The sequence below is a fragment of the Toxorhynchites rutilus genome, chromosome 2 (assembly GCF_029784135.1).
Source record: "Toxorhynchites rutilus septentrionalis strain SRP chromosome 2, ASM2978413v1, whole genome shotgun sequence".
Taxonomy (NCBI): domain Eukaryota; kingdom Metazoa; phylum Arthropoda; class Insecta; order Diptera; family Culicidae; genus Toxorhynchites; species Toxorhynchites rutilus.
The window spans coordinates 127,468,834-127,491,578 of record NC_073745.1 but is presented as its reverse complement, the minus strand read 5'-3'; the positions used below and the strand labels follow the sequence as shown (position 1 = coordinate 127,491,578).

General features: G+C 43.6%; 1 protein-coding gene across 4 annotated transcripts in view; it reads right to left on the bottom strand.

The window, feature by feature from the left end:
• Positions 1 to 22,345, bottom strand: part of LOC129765450 (uncharacterized) — a 48,122-nt gene extending 25,777 nt beyond the window's left edge. The window contains exons 1-2 of one of the 4 annotated variants that reach the window (XM_055765789.1): positions 21,932 to 22,345; positions 7,606 to 8,310 (exon numbers count right to left, since the gene is read on the bottom strand). In XM_055765789.1, coding sequence (XP_055621764.1) covers positions 7,606 to 8,216 — 611 coding nt within the window. In that variant the 5' untranslated portion in view covers positions 8,217 to 8,310; positions 21,932 to 22,345. Of the gene's footprint in view, positions 1 to 7,605; positions 8,344 to 21,931 lie in introns of those variants that run through there. The other 3 variants (XM_055765787.1, XM_055765790.1, XM_055765788.1) reach the window with 3 other exon arrangements.
• Positions 22,346 to 22,745: the final 400 nt, after the last annotated feature.

Here is a 22,745-nt window from a genome sequence, read left to right as displayed (position 1 = left end):
TCGTAGCAGTGCTGAAACTCTTCTTTTGTAATGGCGTTCAAAATCCGCGTCGCTTTTTCCTTCGCCTCTTCTACGGTCTGAAATCGGGTACCTTTCACCACGGATTTGATCTTGGGGAATAGAAAAAAGTCGCATGGGGCTAGATCTTGCGAGTACGGGGCATGTTCGAGTACTGGAATGCCCTTATTGGCTAAAAATTGCTTCACCGACAGCGCGTTATGGGCAGGTGCGGTGTTTTTCGTCACATGATTTCCGACGCGCACTACAAATCACGTTCCATTCAAACCACTGCTGCTCGCAAATTACTATAGTGACAAAAACGTGTTTTCGTACGTTTATAGCAGACAATTCGAGCTACCGAACGCACTATTCGTTTTTCCCCCACCCCTCTAGGGCGCCCTTCAGGCGCGCAGTCTCGTTATTTAATAGCCATACCTCGTATTCCCTAAATAACTGTGAACGTTTCATATTAATACGTTTTGCCGTTTTTCTAGCCGATTTTTCAATGTTTGGAGTAAATTAGAGGAGCATCACCGTAAATCGTATCACAAGTACAAAATCCTACGCGACACTCAGAACGAACGATCTTTGTCTTCGTGAAAGCTACAATATGTTTCCCTAACACGTACTTCTGTACTGGGGAGCCTGGAAAAATCCCCATTTCAAATATTAGAGGCGAAGTAACATTCAAGTTTAAAGCCTCCATAGTATACAAACTAGAAATTTAAGTTGCTGACTCATGTAAGCCGGGGATATGTCTGTACCCCCATGTTTTTTTTGCACTCCGCGATGTGTTGTCCCAACACGGACTACTAAAGTGGGTATGAACACAACGCTTTGGCTCGGTTAATCAAGACTGCATTGGAAGATATGTCTTCATGTCTTCAGTTCAATGAATTTCTACGCATACCGTTTGATGATTAGGCTGATAATCATTTGCTGCTATAACGTCGATTGATTCATCAATATACGTTGGACGTGTATGTCAAAATCGAAACTGAGTGCCTAAAGTTCATCAAATCAAACAAATTCGCGATTCGAGCACTACGTACACATGAGAGATACAATAATTTCCGAGGGAAATGTAAAATACAATGATCGTTTGACAATTCTTTCGTTCACATATTATGATGGTCATCATATCAAACGAACAAAGATGGTGAGCAAATTTAATTGTAACGAAGAACATAATCTATTACAATGCGTGAATTGATCCTACATTGCAACTGATCAAACTCTTTACTTACACATCAAAGTTTACGTTTCATGAAATAAAATGTTGCTTAATGATCTAAATATTTTGATTTTATTAGGTCAATTGACTAGAAGTCGGAGTCGGAGTCAGTGAAATTTTTCCCACTCCGAATCCTTATATAATGAAATCCCTTCCGACTCTTCCAATCCGACTCCTCGCCTACGACTCCGACTTCATAGCCCTGATTACAAGTGGATGCATGAACTCGCATCTCGCTTTTCTTTTTGACATTATAGCGAAGCTGAATGAAATTGATTTGAAGCTCCAATGAAAAAACAAAATTGGAAACTGAATTGGTTAGCGATGTAAGAGCATTCAAGGGAAAACTCATTCTATAAGAAGCACACATAGAGGAGATTCAAGGAAATCCGAAAATATGGCGACAAATCAAAACATATTTATGTCATTCCCATTCAATGATGGTATTAACATTGAGCAAAATATCAATGATATTAAAAAGCACTAATTGAAAATGATATCTTCAATTTTAATTGCGATACATTTTTTTAAAATCAACAGCTTCATCTGACAGTATCCATTGAAATTTACTTTGCGAGGAAAAGTGTCCGGAACCATATGTTGTACTATGAATACAATCAGAGCACAACATCGTTCTCATTTGACAATTACTATTCGGCAGTCTGTTTTATTTATTTATTTATTGTTGGCTTAACGTTTTTAAAACATGACCTGATTCACATTTTTTCTCCAATTAACTCGGTTCGTGGCTATCTCTCTCCAATTCCGCGGGCACCCCGTGCTCACCATGTCATGCTCCGCTTGGTCTAATCACCTTGCTCGCTGTGCTCCTCGTCGTCTCGTACCAGCCGGATTCCCGATGAATACCATTTTTGCAGGATAGTTGTCCGACATTCTTGCAACATGTCCTGCCCAGCGTATCCTCCCAGCTTAGATCACTTTCTGGATACTGGGTTCGCCGGTGAGTCGCGTGAGCTCGTGGTTCATTCTTCGCCTCCATACGCCGTCCTCCTGTACACCGCCGAAGATGGTTCTTAGCACCCGCCGTTCAAGGACTCCGAGTGTCCGCAGGTCCTTTTCGAGTGTTGTCCACGTCTCGTGCCCGTTGAGGATAACCGGTCTTATGAGCGTTTTGTACCTGAACATTTCGCACGACTGCTAAGTCAGTTTGACCTTAAGTGTTTGTGGAGACCATAGTAGGTACGACTCCCATTGATGATGCGTCTCCGGATCTCGCGGCTGATATCATTGTCAGACGTTACCATTGAGCCAAGGTAGACAAATTGGTCCACTAGCTCGAACTCATCGCCGTCGATCATTACACTACTACCTAATCAGGTCCTGTCGTGCTCGGATCCGAAAGCCAGCATGTATTTGGTTTTAGACGCATTGATTTTCAGTCCAATTCTCTCTGCTTCGTGCTTAAGTCTGGTGTAATGTTCAGCTACCGTCTCAAATGTTCTGCCGACAATGTCTACGTCATCAGCGAAGCAGATGAATCGACTGGATCTATTGAAAATCGTACCACGTACCACTCGTCTCATTACACCCTCTAGTGCGATGTTGAACAGTAGTTGAACAGAGAGACCATCACCTTGTCGAAGCCCCCTGCAGGGCTCGAATGGAACAGACAATCTACCCGAAATTTGCACACAGCACTGTATTCCATCCATCGTAGCCTTAATCAGTCTTGTCAGCTTCACGGGGAAGCCCGTGATTCTCCATAGTTCTTTTCGTGTTATTGAATCGTGTGCGGCTTGAAAGTCGATGAATGGATGGTGCGGGGGGCATTCAGGACGGTGATTGCACGAAAGTTTTCACAGTCTAGTTTGTCCCCTTTCTCAAAGATAGGGCAAAAACCCCAACTTTCCACCCCTGCGGTAGTTGTTCTGTTTCCCAAATTCTGACAATCAGCCGATACAGGTAACTAACCAATTTTTCCGGGCCCATCTTGATAAATTCCGCTCCGATGCTATCTTTACCAGTTTATTTGTTGTTCTTCAACTGTTTAATAGTATTCCTTACTTCACCTATCGTTGGGGGTGGTACATCTTCATTATTTACTACACCAACGTAATCGCTTCCATCGTCATTTTGGTCCTCTGCCTGTACGCCATTCAGGTGTTCATCGAAGTGCTGCCTCCACCTTTCGGTCACATCACGTTCGTTCATCAGTATACCCCATCCTTATTCCGACACATTTCTGCTCGCGGAACGAAGTCTTTTCGGGATGCATTGAGTTTCTGGTAGAACTTTCGCGTCTCATGAGAACGGTGCACAGCTGTTCGAGTTCTTCACACTCCTCCTCTTCCTGGCGGCGCTTCTTTTCCCGGAAGAGTTGGGTTTGCTGTATCCGCTACTGTCTATATCGTTCCATATTCTGACGGGTAGCTTGACGCAGCATGAGCTCCTGCGCAGCGTTCTTCTCCTGTAACACTTGCTGACTTGCTCATCTTGCTCATCATCGAACTACTCGTACCGTTGTCTTTGTTCCACTTGTCCTAGGATGTTCTCCGCTACGCTGTTTATGGCTGTTTTAATTATGCTCCAACAATACTCAAGAGCAGCTTCGTTGATTTTTTTTCTCTTCCGGCAGCGCAGCTTCAAGCGAATGTGCGTAGTTTTCGGCGACATCTGCTTGTTTCAGTCGCGTAAGATCGTACCGTCGCGGGCATCGGTACCGAAAGTTGTTCACAACGGAGAGTTTTGGGTGCATCTTAACCATCACTAAGTAGTGGTCCGAGTCGATGTTAGCGCCTCGATAGGTTCTGACGTCAGTTATGTCCGAGAAATACCGGCCGTCTATCAGAACATGGTCGATCTGAGATTCTGTTTGATTGGGTGACATCCAGGTGTATTGGTGGAGGAATTTGTGTTGGAAGAAGGTACTGCGTACGGCCATATTCTTAGAGGTGGCGAGATCGATGAGTCTTAGGCCGCTTTCATTTGTTAACTAATGTGCACTGTACATACCAATTACAGGTTTGAACTCCTCCTCTTTACCGATCTGGGCATTGAAATATCCGATGATGATCTTGATGTCATGTTTTGGGTAGCGCTCGTATTCGCGTTCCAGTTGCGTGTAGAATTCGTCTTTGTCATCATCGGGACTTGCAAGGTGAGGGCTGTGCACGTTAATGATGCTGATGTTGAAAAATCGGCCCTTAATCCTCAATCTGCACATTCTTGGGTTGATTGGCCACCAACCAATCACTCGCTTCTGCATATTTTCCATCACGATGAGAGCTGTACCTAGCTCGTTATTGTTGCCGCAGCTCTGGTAGATGGTATGACCATCGCGAAATGTTCGTACTGTAGATTCTCTCCAACACACTTCCTGCAGCGCTACGATATCAAACTTGCGGTTTTTCAATAGTTCGGAAAGCACACGAGTACTTCCGATGAAATTGATAGATCGACAATTCCACGTCCCAAGTTTCCAATCCTTAGTCCGTTTTCGTCGCCTGGGTCTGTGTTGATTAGTCCGGTTCAAATCTTCTTGTGCATCGTTCGTTGCTTGGTGTTTTAGTGGTGCGGCTTGCAAGGCCTGCGACCAACCCCACTATCTCGCAGGAGGACCATCGTGATACTGCTCTGCTTTACGTCCCGAGTACCACCAGGACTGGGCTAATACGCTTATAGCGGCGTCAATTCGCTTAGAGGAGCTGTTTCTGGGTTTTCGTGGCTTTTCTTGGGGACTGGCAATGCCCAATGCTCATCCCACCACACCCTAGACAGTTACCCTTTACCATTGAAAGCCAGAAAAACGATCTATGACGATAGAATTTCTGACCCGAACGGGAATCGAACCCGAAGCCCCCATCTTGGCAAGCGCAACGCTTACAACTAGGCCATGGGGACCACTAAGCAGCCTGTTTACGAATAACTTTTAGTACATTTCAACAAAAAATGAAAAGCTTGCCGAAAAACCGAAATGGCATGTTTCCAAAATAAAATTTTTCGCAGTCAAAATAAATCATGAAAAGGACATATTGTTATCATAATTAATTAGTTTTCCGAATAAATTGTTTTCGTTAGCTAAAACAACTTGTATATGTTTGAAACAACTTAATGTATGTTCATTTTACGATCAAATATTAAACTAACACATTGTATTGGTACCACGCTGTCTGCATTTGAAAAAAAGTCGCCTGTGGGAGTGAAAAGTTTGGCCAATCCTGCATGTGCAGACAGAGTGAACCATGTGTCAATCGTTGTGTATTGAATTTAAACAATTTACCAATTTTAAATCAACATAGCTTTTTCTTGAATCTACTAGGCACTTGTTGAAATGTACTTGAACCCGTTTGCGTAGAGGGTACACATTTTGATTACATTGAAAACTTAATTTGGTGCACTCTGACTGAAAGGATCAGTGAAATATGATGGTCGGCAGTATGAACAATCGCAGAATGCACTGTATCAGAATGCGGCTTAGACTGTAGCAATGACAATTAATTCGAAATCGACGATTCTATTTAGAATAAGGAATACTAAGATGATGTAAAATGGGAAGTATATGCTTTAACATGTACGTCGAGCAATCATATTCATGTCTGTAGTAGATAGCAGAGACTATTATGTTGAACGCAATCAGATGTTTCCGCAGTTCCAGCCTCACACTCCTCACTCACAAAGCGTTTAAAAAGCTCCCCCCCCTTCCAGAAGAAGGAGGGCTGTGAAGCCATCGTAGAAACATTTCTTGTACTCTAAAATGCTCACATTCCAATTTTGGTTCCATTTGTTACATTAATTCTCGAGCTATGCAGAAATTTGTATTTTGTTAGTATGGGAATCCCCCCATTTCATAGGAGTGAGGTATGTCACACCATCAACATTTTCCATACACAAAATATCTCACTGAAACATCACACATAGCTCTGCAGTACCTTCGTGTTGTGTACTAACTTTCTTACGATCGAGAATTTCGAGGGAAAATGTTAGCCATTGCTCAATTGAAAAATTATCAACATAGCCAAACTCGCAAAAAACAGATCATAAATTGGTTGTACCACAAACCAACGCCCACGAGAAGAAATGATTTAATAATGGTGAATCAATCCCCTGGGGCACCCGGAACTTATTACATGGGTATCACAGCAGACTATGGACCTTGTGAACATATAAAGGCGTTGGTTTTTAAATCTTGATGTTCAATGTCGAAAGGGGTTTGACCATGTCTCAAAACGGCCACTTCTCCCGGGTCTCGTAATTAATTTTAGTTACTAAAAACAGTATGACTAATAAGTTCTCATTTTAGGAAAAAATAGAAGTTAGCTTTAAACATACTCCGTATACTCGAAGCATATCCGACGTCCGCTGGTTACACCAAATTTAGATAGATGTCAATGAAACTAGAAAAACTCCCTTTAAGTTGCACCTGAATAAGTCTTTTTTCTCAAATACTATTTCAAGAATTACAAAATTTATACCCTAAACATAAACCCATTGGATTAGAAAAAAATCAAACCTCCCTCGGACCATATTTTTCATATGCAAACTGACTGATGACCAAAACCGCAGCGATCAAAATGGAGTCAACATGTGAAAACAATTTGTTTTACAATACCACTGGTAATCGAATTGTTTGACTTCAATACGATACCGATCTTAATTATCTATGTGCAGAATAGTGCGATGCAGGAACAAAAAACAAGCGTGTGTGCATCAATGTATAAAACACAATGTCACTTTTGATTGAAAATCCAATTCTCATAGTTTGTTATTGCTCAACTTTCGGTGAAACGTGAATTGAAATGTAGACATACAGTTCAAAAGGAATCATAAAATGGAAACTACTGTAGATTGTTACAATTCATTCCTTAATTGTGTATCATTGGAAGATGCTGCAATCAGATCACTTATCACCAGACAAGAAAAGGTCAGTTTTTACAGCTATAACTTACTGGAGTTATACTTTTACAGCGGAACATATTTTCGATAGCTTCTTCAATTCTCTTGAGAGTGTCTTATTTAAGACTCTAACGATATTTTGATACGCCTCACTCTGGCTGCGAAATGTTTCTAAATAGAGTACGATAGATCTGTTTTTTTTTGCAATATCTATCGGTCTCTTACTCATACATCAATTAGCACTTCACGCTACAATAACTTTGCACGTTTTATGTTAGCGCATACCTCACGTAGTTCATTTCATTGTGATGATTTGTCATTGTGAATTATTTGATGCTTGAACTCTTGCAACTTAAAGTAAAATCATCTCCTTCCAATGAAATGTGTTATAAAACGCATCCACAACATGCTTGTCGTTAAAATACTTTAAAATTTGAGCCGACTAAAATTTTCTCGCTCAAAAACGCCGCACAATGCCTTTGTTATTTAACAGCTAAAAATATTGTACGATTTCTTACCTGATTGATTCACTTTCGAAATCCCCGACTGGTATCTTATCGCCTGAGCATGGATTGTTATTATCAGTTTCGTCCTCCACAAGGTGATCCTCGCTTTGGCCCATGTAACAATCCGAGGGTGGACGAATGTGATCGTTGATAGCGAATTTTCCCGAAATTTTCTTTCCCACAATAATTTCCTCGTAAATACTCTCAATCACTTGAACTGCGTCATCCATTTTAGCTTTGTTTTTATCACACTCATTAACACTTGGCACTTGTTGTTTGGCTTCCGCTTGTTGTAACACTTGCGACGGGGTCGTGCTTAGATTCCAGTCGGAGTGATAAACAGTTCGGTCGGGGGAGGATGAGGTCGGTATGCTGCTGCTGCTGCCGTGATCTCTTTCATCGTGACTGCACAGATTTTCGAAGTGTCGCGCCAACTGACGAACGTAAGAGGACTGCACACGAATACGCGCGGTTTTTCCACCCCCGGCTGGAAAACGCTTTTTCGGTGCACTTTCACTCGGATCGTAACTGTTGCGGGGCGATTCGCTCGGGCTGCCGTCTTCCACACAAATGCCACTGTCGCGTGAAATGCGATTCGTCTTGGTCGCGTACGGTTTACTCATTATTAGCAATAATTAGCGACAATCATGCAAAAGTCTCTAGAATATTTTTCCAACAAGGGAATATAACGGAGAACCTCCCGATTAGATTCGTGCACTGCAAAATGTGTACGCGACGACCTATCACTTGCTTCGTCGTTATCGCGGTAGGGCTGTTCAGTTAATGGCGTGCATTCTTTCTGGGGGTTGATTATCACAGAGTACTGCGATAAAAACTTATTTGAAAAGTTTTGCACACATACGATCGAATTTAGACGATACAACAGTTGACTGAAATTGACTACTTTGTGTCTTATCAATTTGACTGCAGTGAGTCATCTCTTGTAGAGCGTTCAGTCTGGCTTTGGGGTAGACTATCAAGGTGATGACTCACATATTTGTTTGTAACTGAATATACGAAAGGCTTCATACACATCGGCCTAGGTCAGATACATCATTTCGCCGGTGTAGGCATCGGTAGAATGGGCCCAAATCTGTGCGTTTAAGTAACACATCTTTTCTGGACTATAAGGAACTCCATATCGATATCAATTGAGGGGCTTAGATTGAAGGGGGTTTAAGTGATTTGATCGATTTCTCTACATCGACTTTCTCTTTTGGTCATAACTTAGCTGCAAATACATTCCCAGTTGTATTTGACAATGCGGAAGATAGGTCAGAACCTCATCTATCGGATTCTATAGCAAACTCAAATTGGAACATTTTTGCAGTTGAGTTATTAACTGAAGAAAAAGTTGATGAAGAGAAATCGATCAAGTCACTCTCACCCCTTGCATTCTAAGCCCCTCAATTTTGATTAAGTTCAATATTTAGATGAGACAATCTTATGGTATTTGAATATATTATGTAAAAAAACCACAGCTTTCACGAAAAAAATAGAATAAAATATAGCGCTCTCTATCTTCAACCATGTAAACTATAAAAAATATATTTTTCCCTTTGTTGGGTGTGAACAACTGCGTCCACTATTTTGAATTATTGCGGCATGCCCCATTTTTTCAACTATGCTTCAAGCTATCTACTGCTTATTGATGAAAAAGTAGACTGAAACCTACAGCGAGATAGGTACCAATCAGAAGTAATCTGTTTGATGAAATTTATAGTCCTGATCGGCGACACAGACCAAACTTCCTTGGGCTCCATAATAGCCTTATCAAGGTGTTGAAGTCTGCGTCTTGTTAGGGTTCCGCAATTGCAGAGCAAATGTTCCCAGGTTTCGTTTTCGGCATTACAAAAGCGACAAATATCATCTTGCACTAAACCTATGTTTTTGAGTTGGTATTTACTCGGTGAATGTGCTGAAGTCTTTCTTATTAAGACTCAGTAATTGTTGAGTAATTTTAATACTTGAGTAATTTCAATACTCGTCGTGATGAATTTTTTTGATTGGTAAAGTTGTACAGCCATCCAGTTGGCCGTCACTTCCCGGTCTTCTCATTCCCATTTCTATATATAAAATATAAATATAAATATTTATATATATAAATATAAATATAAATATAAATATATATATATATATATAAATATTAAATAAAATATAATAAATATAAATATTAAATAAAATATAAATATAAATATAAATATAAATATAAATATAAATATAAATATAAATATAAATATAAATATAAATATAAATATAAAGATAAATATAAATATAAGATGGCGTACAAAAGAGGCAGCAGATCGGCGAAATTATGTCGCCAAGTTGCTGTGATCGTGCGGCCTACTGAACTTCGCCAGCTGGGAGCTCACCAGCTGACGGAAAAACTCGACACACTGGTACAGCAATTGAGCGTCCTTACAAAACGGCTGAAACGTTACTCTGACTCTGCAAAGCGCCAGGAACAAAATCGGATGTTCAGAGATAACGAGAAAGCGTTCTACGACCACATTAGCGACGAGAAGCCCGACTACCGCGAAGGTTTGCCAGATATTAGCGATGTGACGAACTTCTGGGCTGGTATCTGGGAGACCCCAGTAGAACATCGCGACGGGCAAATGTGGTTAAGACGGGAGGAGGAGAGTTGTGGTGAAATTGGAGAGATGCCAGCTATCATCGTCGGAGAGAACGATGTCCGCGAAGCCTCGCGGTACCTGAGGAACTGGGCAGCACCGGGCCCCGATGGTGTCCAGAACTTTTGGCACAAGAAGCTGACCGTCGCACATCCAAAGATAGCTGAGTGCTTCAACAAGGTGCTACGTGACCCACACAACCTTCCTGAATTCGCCACCCGTGGCGTCACCTTCCTCCTCCCGAAAGACAGCAACACATTGAACCCATCAAAGTACAGACCGATAACGTGCCTATCGAGTCTGTACAAAATACTGAGCAGCATAATTACCGCCAAAGTTTCTGCTCACTGCGAACAGCATCACATCATCGCAGAAGAGCAGAAAGGATGCAGGAAAAATACGCATGGCTGCAAAGACCAGGCCATCATCGACGCAGCCATAGTCGGCCAGGCGGTATATAACCAGCGGAACCTAAGTATGGCCTACATCGATTACAGGAAGGCTTATGACTCCATACCTCACTCGTTTCTCGTCCGGGTATTGGAGCTATACAAGATTGATCCCGTCGTCGTTAGGTTCCTGCAGCATGCGATGAGGCAGTGGAGCACGTCTCTGCACCTCAGTGATGGGGAAAATGTGTTGCAGTCTAGAACGCTGCAGATAAAGAGGGGGATATTCCAAGGCGACTCTTTCAGCCCGCTTTGGTTTTGTCTGGCACTGAACCCCCTCAGTAGGACGCTCAATAGAAACGGTCATGGCTATAAAATAAGGTATGGCGACGGCGCCCACGAAGAAGTGACCCATACCTTCTACATGGATGATCTCAAGGTCTACGCTGATTCACGTCATCGTCTAGGTGTAGCTATCCGGGTTGTCGAAGACATAAGCAGGGACATCTGCATGGAGTTCGGCCTCAACAAGTGCCGCTGTGTCCATCTGCTGAAAGGGCAGCTTACCGAATCCGGAGGTTACGAGGTCTATGACGGCGAGTTCATAAGAGACATGGTTCGTGGCGAATCCTATAAATATCTTGGATTCCGACAGCTCACCGGGATTCGCCACTCCGACATCAAGACGGAGCTGCGAGACAAGTTCTTGAGTCGAGTGAACTGTGTCCTGAGGACTTTCCTCAACGCGGGGAACAAGGTACGCGCGATCAACACATTCGCGGTTCCCCTGCTGACCTTCAGTTTTGGTGTAGTCAAATGGAGCAAAACTGACCTAGAGGACCTTGAGAGGAGGATGAGGAAAGCATTCAAAGAGGCCGGAATGCACCATCCTCAATCGGCACTGGAGAGAGTTTCACTGCCACGCAAAGAAGGGGGACTTGGAATAGTCGACATATCTGCACTGTGTGTTGCCCAGGTACGACAACTGCGCGAGTACTTCGCAGAACGCGCCAACCAAAACGCGCTATACCGGGCTGTCTGCGCCGCCGACAGAGGATACAGCGCTCTGCACTTGGCGCAAGCGGAGTACCAACTCAACTGCAATCTGCAGACAGTGGAGGAGAAGATTGCAGCCTGGAAGCAGAAGGCAGTGCATGGTGCCCACCCCCATCAACTGGACCGGCCACACGTCGACAAGGCCGCATCTAATCTGTGGCTAACGCGTGGTGAACTCTCTTCAGTAGTAGAAGCCGACATGATAGCCATCCAGGACAGGATAATGCCGACGAGAAACTGCAGGCGGTACGTCTGGCATCAAGACGTTGATGACATTTGCCGGATGTGCCATCAACCAGGTGAAAACATAGAGCACATTATGGGAGGCTGTCCCGTTTTGGCCAACGCAGCCTACACCGAGCGCCACAACAACGTGGCCCGTATTGTTCATCGACAACTGGCGCTCCAATGTGCTCTACTGGAAGACAACGTACCAAACTACCGGTACCTGCCTGCACCTGTCCTGGAAAATGACCGTTTCAAGCTGTACTGGGATCGCACTGTTCTGACCGACCTCTCGATCCACCACAACCGGCCAGATATAATGGTTTACGACAAGAGCGACCGCAAAGTCACCATCATCGATGTCGCTATTCCACTGAACCAGAATCTGGAGGAGACCCACGGTCGCAAAATCTGCAAGTACCGACCATTGGCCGTGGAGCTCAAGGAACTGTGGGGGCTAAGGGAGGTCCCAAGAATTGTTCCAGTCGTTCTCTCTGGAACTGGAATTGTCCCGAAGACACTTCTGGAAGCGCTAAAGGTGTTGAACATGGAGAAGGAATTGGCCGGCATCCAAAAGTCGGTCATCCTTAGCACCTGCGCGATTGTCCGACAATTTCTCGGTCAGGACTGAAACAGCACGAGCATGCAGATACGTGCATTCCGCAGAGCCTAGTCCCCCTTTGGCATTCAGAAGCCCGGGGGCAGGTGAAAATTCTGGCTAGGTTCGCCTAGTTAAGAAGTGAGATAAGTCTGAATATAAATATAAATATAAATATAAATATAAATATAAATATAAATATAAATATAAATATAAATATAAATATAAATATAAATATAAATATAAATATAAATATAAATATAAATATAAATATAAATATAAATATAAATATAAATATAAATATAAATATAATAATCTGTAATAATCTGGTTCTCAAATGGGGATCAACACTAGGGTAGGAGCCTACCTGTTGGTCTCAAATGTTCCTATCTCACGCCTCCACGAAGATCATATGACGACATTTTTAGATCGGGCGTGAACTGGAAACACACACCTGGTCTTGGCTCCGAGAACGGGTGTCGAAAGTGGCTAAGTGAGGGGGTGCGAGCGAGTCAGAGCGCTATATCTCTCCCGGGGAAGGCCTCCCGGGTCATGGAGGCCTTGCCAACCCACTGTCTCCCGGGCAAAGGAGATACACCCAGACAATGGAGCTAAGGTCAAGACGAATACTACGAATGCGATCACCCGAGGAGGGTCCCCGAACTGGAGCTGGTCCTGGAACGGGCGTAAGAGCGAGCGGCCAGCGGCTGGAGGGCGATGTGCAAGAGCGGGCCACCAGCCGGGTTCAACCCGAAGAGCTACCGCCACACGGAAACAGTAGCCATCGACATCACCAACGAAACGCTGCGCCTACGAGGCGTGTTGCGACTGTCAGACGACAGTCGTCCACACTTGTGGGTACTACTAGGCGACGGATCATGTGGACACACGAAATGAACGAATTCGTGATCCGCGCCTATTACATCTGCACTGCTTTGGAGACGGACATGAGCGGTCGCCCTCGAATACTCGTAATGTTCGAGGAAGCGTATCCAGTGTTCGTCGGGAGGCTTGACCAAAACGCGATGAACGCGAGGCGTAGAGCGATTGTACGCAACAATATGCTCTCCCAAACGCAAGTCGACGAGATCAAGCAGCGTGTGCAGAGAGAACTAAGCTCCAGAACAAGCAGAGCAAGCGATGTGTCGAGACGAAGTTCCGTACGGCTGAGCAATTCATTCGCGAGTGGGGCACGCGAATCAGCACCAGTGGAGGCCTCAGTACAACAACCCCCTGAGCCGGAAGATCCACAGCCAGATCAACAACTACTACGCGATCTAGTCTTCCATTACGACGAGGCGATCTCACAATTCCGCGACACGGACCCTCTGTCGCGCCCCAGGATCCCGAAGTTGCAGCATTCCCGCAGGCTGACAAGTGCAGTAAAGCTCATGAACGAGCACGTTCTTCCGCTGCACTTGGTTGATGCTGAGAACATGGAGGAGCTGCAACTGAAAGTTTACTGTGCTGCTGTGGCGACCGCCAAAAGTTTAGGATACCGTATTAGGCCAAGAGGCGGACTGCTCCAACATCTCCGTGAAAGGCGTGATCCTCCATGGCGAAGGAGATTGGAGCAACGGATCCTAAACAAGCGCGCCGCAATTGGAAGACTGATGGCGTACAAAAGAGGCAGCAGATCGGTGAAATTATGTCGCCAAGTTGCTGTGATCGTGCGGCCTACTGAACTTCGCCAGCTGGGAGCTCACCAGCTGACGGAAAAACTCGACACACTGGTACAGCAATTGAGCGTCCTTACAAAACGGCTGAAACGTTACTCTGACTCTGCAAAGCGCCAGGAACAAAATCGGATGTTCAGAGATAACGAGAAAGCGTTCTACGACCACATTAGCGACGAGAAGCCCGACTACCGCGAAGGTTTGCCAGATATTAGCGATGTGACGAACTTCTGGGCTGGTATTTGGGAGACCCCAGTAGAACATCGCGACGGGCAAATGTGGTTAAGACGGGAGGAGGAGAGTTGTGGTGAAATTGGAGAGATGCCAGCTATCATCGTCGGAGAGAACGATGTCCGCGAAGCCTCGCGGTACCTGAGGAACTGGGCAGCACCGGGCCCCGATGGTGTCCAGAACTTTTGGCACAAGAAGCTGACCGTCGCACATCCAAAGATAGCTGAGTGCTTCAACAAGGTGCTACGTGACCCACACAACCTTCCTGAATTCGCCACCCGTGGCGTCACCTTCCTCCTCCCGAAAGACAGCAACACATTGAACCCATCAAAGTACAGACCGATAACGTGCCTATCGAGTCTGTACAAAATACTGAGCAGCATAATTACCGCCAAAGTTTCTGCTCACTGCGAACAGCATCACATCATCGCAGAAGAGCAGAAAGGATGCAGGAAAAATACGCATGGCTGCAAAGACCAGGCCATCATCGACGCAGCCATAGTCGGCCAGGCGGTATATAACCAGCGGAACCTAAGTATGGCCTACATCGATTACAGGAAGGCTTATGACTCCATACCTCACTCGTTTCTCGTCCGGGTATTGGAGCTCTACAAAATTGATCCCGTCGTCGTTAGGTTCCTGCAGCATGTGATGAGGCAGTGGAGTACGTCTCTGCACCTCAGTGATGGGGAAAATGTGTTGCAGTCTAGAACGCTGCAGATAAAGAGGGGGATATTCCAAGGCGATTCTTTCAGCCCGCTTTGGTTTTGTCTGGCACTGAACCCCCTCAGTAGGACGCTCAATAGAAACGGTCATGGCTATAAAATAAGGTATGGCGACGGCGCCCACGAAGAAGTGACCCATACCTTCTACATGGATGATCTCAAGGTCTACGCTGATTCACGTCAGCGTCTAGGTGTAGCTATCCGGGTTGTCGAAGACATAAGCAGGGACATCTGCATGGAGTTCGGCCTTGACAAGTGCCGCTGTGTCCATCTGCTGAAAGGGCAGCTTACCGAATCCGGAGGTTACGAGGTCTATGACGGCGAGTTCATAAGAGACATGGTTCGTGGCGAATCCTATAAATATCTTGGATTCCGACAGCTCACCGGGATTCGCCACTCCGACATCAAGACGGAGCTGCGAGACAAGTTCTTGAGTCGAGTGAACTGTGTCCTGAGGACTTTCCTCAACGCTGGGAACAAGGTACGTGCGATCAACACATTCGCGGTTCCCCTGCTGACCTTCAGTTTTGGTGTAGTCAAATGGAGCAAAACTGACCTAGAGGACCTTGAGAGGAGGATGAGGAAAGCATTTAAAGAGGCCGGAATGCACCATCCTCAATCGGCACTGGAGAGAGTTTCACTGCCACGCAAAGAAGGGGGACTTGGAATAGTCGACATATCTGCACTGTGTGTTGCCCAGGTACGACAACTGCGCGAGTACTTCGCAGAACGCGCCAACCAAAACGCGCTATACCGGGCTGTCTGCGCCGCCGACAGAGGATACAGCGCTCTGCACTTGGCGCAAGCGGAGTACCAACTCAACTGCAATCTGCAGACAGTGGAGGAGAAGATTGCAGCTTGGAAGCAGAAGGCAGTGCATGGTGCCCACCCCCATCAACTGGACCGGCCACACGTCGACAAGGCCGCATCTAATCTGTGGCAAACGCGTGGTGAACTCTCTTCAGTAGTAGAAGCCGACATGATAGCCATCCAGGACAGGATAATGCCGACGAGAAACTGCAGGCGGTACGTCTGGCATCAAGACGTTGATGACATTTGCCGGATGTGCCATCAACCAGGTGAAAACATAGAGCACATTATGGGAGGCTGTCCCGTTTTGGCCAACGCAGCCTACACCGAGCGCCACAACAACGTGGCCCGTATTGTTCATCGACAACTGGCGCTCCAATGTGCTCTACTGGAAGACAACGTACCAAACTACCGGTACCTGCCTGCACCTGTCCTGGAAAATGACCGTTTCAAGCTGTACTGGGATCGCACTGTTCTGACCGACCTCTCGATCCACCACAACCGCCCAGATATAATGGTTTACGACAAGAGCGACCGCAAAGTCACCATCATCGATGTCGCTATTCCACTGAACCAGAATCTGGAGGAGACCCACGGTCGCAAAATATGCAAGTACCGACCATTGGCCGTGGAGCTCAAGGAACTGTGGGGGCTAAGGGAGGTCCCAAGAATTGTTCCAGTCGTTCTCTCTGGAACTGGAATTGTCCCGAAGACACTTCTGGAAGCGCTAAAGGTGTTGAATATGGAGAAGGAATTGGCCGGCATCCAAAAGTCGGTCGTCCTTAGCACCTGCGCGATTGTCCGACAATTTCTCGGTCAGGACTGAAACAGCACGAGCATGCAGATACGTGCATTCCGCAGAGCCTAGTCCCCCTTTGGCATTCAGAAGCCCGGGAGCAGGTGAAAATTCTGGCTAGGTTCGCCTAGTTAAGAAGTGAGATAAGTCTGCTAATAAATATAAATATACATATAAATATAAATATAAATATAAATATAAATATAAATATAAATATAAATATAAAATATAAATATAAATATAAATATAAATATAATATAAATATAAATATAAATATTAATATAAATATAAATATAAATATAAATATAAATATAAATATAAATATAAATATAAATATAAATATAAATATAAATATAAATATAAATATAAATATAAATATAAATATAAATATAAATATAAACACCGCGCCACTCAGTTAGTTGATGTCATAGCGAAGCGCTAGTGGTCTCGTTCAAGAGGGGATACTGTAAAGTTTTGCCCCGACACGGTTCAGTCGCCATCATGCGTTGGAATAGTGAGGAGCGTGCCTTTGCCGTTGAGGTTTACTTTTCAAGCGGATGTTCGGTTATTGCGATGAAGCCCATTTTCATTTGTGTTGGTCGGTTAACAAACAAAACATGCGCTACTGGGCTGACACCAACCCTCGAGAATTGCATCAAAAGCCTTTGCATTCACCCAAAGTCACAGTGTGGTATGGAATTTCATCAGCTGGAATTATTGGTCCCTGGTTTTTTGAGGAAAAAGAGGTTACAGTGACAGTGAATTCGAACCGGTATGTAAACATGCTACCATTTTTTTTCCCACGGCTAGAAAATTTGGATTTGGGGGACACTTGATTCCAACAAGACGGTGCAACAGCACACACTTCAAGAGCATCGAGGGCTGTTTTGAGGGAACACTTTCCAGAGCGCCTTATCTCAATTAGAGGCGATTTGGAATGGCCGGCATGCTCTCCCGATCTGTCCCTTTGTGATTTTTTTCTATGGGGTTTTTTGAAATCCCGTGTTTATGTGAACCGTCCAAGAACCCTACAAGATTTGAAGACCAACATCCAAGAAGAAATTGCCAACATAACACCTGCTATGCTAACAAGAGTCATGACAAACGCCAGAAATCAGTTTACGCAATGTATGGAGAATGGGGCACGTCACCTAACAGATTTGATCTTCAAAACAATGTAAATAAAAACTTCAGACATTTCGGCACATTATAAAAAATAAATAAATATTTTCCGATGCATACAATAATTTTTATTGAGTTTTGAAAAAAGGAAGTTATGCTGCCGCACCCTGTATAAGAGCAGCATTTCGGTGAGCTTTTGGAACTCTCAATGCGCTTCCGCAGTTTTTTTTTCTAATGAAAGAAAAATTACAACACTTCTTGCTAATGACGATTATTTGGTCTGAAATCAGACATTTTCACTCGACCAAGAGAACAATATCACAAAAACGTGCTGAAGACAACATTTTCGATCTTGATTCATGACGTTTTGCATATGTCGAAATCGAGAAGCACTTACTTCTGGATTCATCTTTTGACAAACAGTGAAAACCTAAGTGCGCATCTCTTAATACAGTTACATGTTGCTAAAATTTGCTAAAGAAAACAATCCATACCTAAAGCCGTGTGTTCTTTTGATTTTAACTTTTTTGGACGGAAATGAGTTCCTAATGCAATCTGGTGTTAGAGACATGGAAATGTTTGGAATGCTTTTTGGACTCTAAAGAAACTAGTAATTTGATATTCGCCGCCCGAAGGCCAGAAGGGTCGCCTCTATAGCGTGGTTCCCCAGCGTTTATCAAGGAAGGGATAGCTGTTAGTAGGGGAGGATAAAAATCAGGATTCACTGTGGTGAGTGATGTGATTCATTATTCCTCGAATAGATGATGTATTTCATTCTCCATATCGTACAAAATCATCGAAAAGAAACAACACATGTCACAACATGAAAGCGAACGCTAGCATATAACCGGTCTAATCCAAAATAAAAACATTCGAAAACAAAACGCGCTCGATTCGAAGTACACAACACTTTCCCGTATGCTTAAGACACTTTATCATAAGAAACATAGTTGAAAAATTCAGCGCAAACTATCAGTCAGAAAAAGTTTCTCTGAATTGATTACTTTTTTTTGTCAATCCCTAACGTAGAAAATCGGGACCTTCACATGATAAAGCATTATCATTGATGTTGCGGTCAAATCTCTCCGGGAAGAAGAAAGTACTCTGCGCCTGGAATCACACATTACATGCTGCCTGAAAACCTAAACAAAAATATAACACACTCAGAACGCTGGAACGGGATCGACTACCATAACCACAGTATTCGCCAGACCTGGACCCTTCCGGTCGGTGGTGTACGGTTTAAAGGGCGAACACGAAATTATTGCGACACATTTAACAGGACATAACTTTTTTACCAGTGGGTAAAAATCAACCAAATTTTGCACACTTTCTCATTGATGTGTATTGTCTACATGCTGTCAAACTCGACGTCGTGTTTTTCGAATCAACGAAAATGGAGGTTAACCAACGCGAGTCGAGAGAACAAATTCTTTCCAAAAACCTGGAATCTCCTGACCTGCCACATCAGCAGTTGGGAAAAATGTTGAACATTCACCATTCAACCGTCTCCAGAGTGTTGGAGCCATTCTAGGAGCGGTTGACGTTGGACCACGGCAAAAGAGCTGGAAGAAAACCGGGACCGGAGAACAAAAAGACGGAGGGAAAGGTGAAGCGGATGATTGAAGCAAATCCCAACGTCTCAAGCCGTGATTTGGCTAAAAAGATCGGCATGTCGCAGAGCTACGTCCAGAATTCAAAGAAGAGAGCTGGACTACATACATACAAGGTACAGAACTTCCCAAACCGCGATGAGCGGCAACAATCGACGGCCAAAACTCGGGCACGGAAGCTCTACGAGAAGATGCTGAAAAAATATGGCTGCTGTGTGATGGACGACGAAACATATATAAAAGCCGATTTTAACCAAATTCCGGGGTTGGAGTTTTCCACCGGCAAGAGCGAGTTCGATGTGGACGACAAATTTAAGAAGAAAATGTCGAAGTTCGCCTCCAAATATCTCGTTTGGCAGACCATCTGCTCATGCGGACTGAGGAGTGAGCCTTCCATGACAAAGGGCACAGTAAATGGCGAGATCTACAAATCTGAGTGCCTCAAGAAGCGCCTTTTGCCGTTCTTGCAGCAGCACGACGAAGCTCCGCTTTTTTGGCCAGATTTGGCATCATGCCACTATTCTAAAAGTGTCCTGGATGAGGCCAATTCTGTCCATTTTGTTCCAAAGGACATGAACCCGCCAAACTGTCCGGAGCTGTGCCCAGTAGAGCAGTACTGGGCAATTATGAAGCGGGAACTTCGGAAGAGCAAGAAGACAGTCAAAGACGAGAAGGACATGTTAAGAAAATGGAAAAAACTGAGAAACTGGTACCGGATGACACTGTAAAGACTTTGATGGAGGGCATCAAGCGAAAATGCGTTCAATTTTACACTCAAGGCTCCATCGATTAACTTTTCTTTTGATTTTTGAAGTAAATATATGTATAAAACTACCCTAAAATTTTGGTTTGATTCTAAACATTATAAGAAAATTGGCATGACATTTTCGGTGTCGCAATAATTTTGTGTTCGCCCTTTAACTGGGTCACTTCGTCATTTTCGAACTAAATATGTTCTAAAAATGTAAAATATATTGGAAAATTAGAATGTCTCAAACTGACATCTGATTTTATAGTGGTTGCACGAGAATAAACATTTGCGAATAATATTCGGTTCATATCCCTCCATAGATGTCCTTCCTCATTAACATATCAATATTAAGAGAGGATCTGATGTAGTAAGAAAAACAAACACGGTTTGGTATATGCGAAAAAGGTCCAACCTACATGGAGATGAGTTCGTGGTAATGAATTCTGAAAGAAGATTTAGTCCGGTTTGCTGCTCTATGTTTTCGGTTATGATCTTACCTCGAAAGGGGAACCGAAGATATAAAAATGAGAAGAGATCGTTTCTGGAAGTATGTCTGCTTAAACTTCGAAACTTATGGTGTGCGTTGATGCCATATACCCCATCGCTATAGCGAGACAAAACTATTGAATTCGCTCGAGTTTAATAAGGTGTATTTTGGTAGCTGAATGGAAACAGAAACTACTTTATTGGATGGGATTCCCACCGGGGCTATTTCCACAATTGTTATATAAGATAATTGTGCAGAAAAAGTTTATTATTTGTTAGCATTTTTCATTCACGTATCTAATATGGGCTCCAAAAGTACATCTGGAGTTAACTAGACCTTAAGATACTTAAATGGTGTTTCATTTTGAAGCTTCAGTAGTGCTGATATATGCTTCCTAGAAGAAACAACCTTTTCTGTATTCTTAGTGGAGAACTCTATCCTCTATCCAACGGCTCATTCGACTAATACTTTCAGGTATCTTGCAAGGTTTCTTGTAGGTCGGATTTTTTCGGCCCGACCACAGACATCACCATCTGCAATTTTAACTAGGCTGCTATTTCTAGTCAGAGAATAATCAATGTCGCTTAGGTAAAATTGTACAAAAGGGGCTTATAGGTCCTGGGATAGACACATGTACAAAAAAAATTAAATGGTCATTTCATTTAAAAAAAGTGTTGTTTATCTCGTATAACAATTTGTGAAAAAAGTCTCGAATAAAAAACATATGACAAGTAGCTAAACCTTGAACGTGATTTAACACGCATAAAATTGAGTCTGCAATTAAAGCATATACGCCAGATTGTCACGGTAAATTAATTTGAGAATAATTATAATTTGGCGAATGTTGGCGCGTTCTGAAGCATATACTAGGAGTCCATTGAAGGCAAGGCAAGAATGTTCGTTACTTGGGGCAAATCTATTTTTCCCAAAAGCGATTAAATTAGCATTCGGTACACTTCGTATCACCACTTAAAGTTTAGATAGTCCGATGGATTCTAGGAAAATGAGTGACAATGGGCTTATCTTGTTGTACAGTTTCTTATCATTTCTTATCACGGGAAGATAACAATGTAGGCATGAGCAGAACACATTCTAGCAATGTACCTTTCGTTGAAAAACAAGTAACAAGGGCTTCTTTTTCTTTCTTAGCATTTGAAAATTATTTCCAGACCCCACACGACGATGATGTAATACTGAACAGCCCTACATCCTTCACACACACTCACTCTCACTGCAGAGATTGTTTTTCACTCGTGATCACGAAGTTGCACAACTCGGAACGGATGGCACGGAAACTAAAGGCACTACTGCTCGTCACTTGTTTTCGTTATCGCTCAAACTACGAGTATATCAGGTCGGTGATTATGCTGCTGCATTTTTGCCGTATGATCGTGGGTCCGAAACGGAAAGCAACGAAACTATTTCTCCATTTTCACTTTTCCACTATCGACGCTGAACTTCCTCATTGTTGTGGACAAGTTTGTTGTTATGAAGGCGAGGAAAAGGCAACACCGGAGACCTTCAGCCTCGAACGCGATACACGGAATAGCCGCGCGAACGAACTTCTATCGAAGGTAAAGAATGACTAATGCATGGCGATTGCAATACACCTGAACGCGGTACCGAGTGGACATGAGACTGTCCGTACGTCTTCTCCACAACTGTATTGAATGAGCTCGCAATTATCATTATCAGTGCCCGAGGGCTGGACAGTACTGTTGCTATTCGATGGCTCATAATTTTGCATCAATTTTCGGGTTTAAAATCAGGTTTCATTTTAAATGTTTGTTTGCTAATTATTGGAACGAAATGATTACGATTTTCTAATTTGGCGCTGTGATACGGCTTGGTTGACATTGCTACGGGATCTAACAAACCGGATCATTCAACCGACTTAATCGTCAAAATATTTCATTGCAAGCCAGCAAATCAAACAAGTTTGCCGCAATTGCATTTTCAGGTATAAAGGCCAAGCCGAGACGTTTTCTCTTCGTTGGAACCCAAAACAATGTTCTTGCTTTGCTGTGCGTCACCAAATTT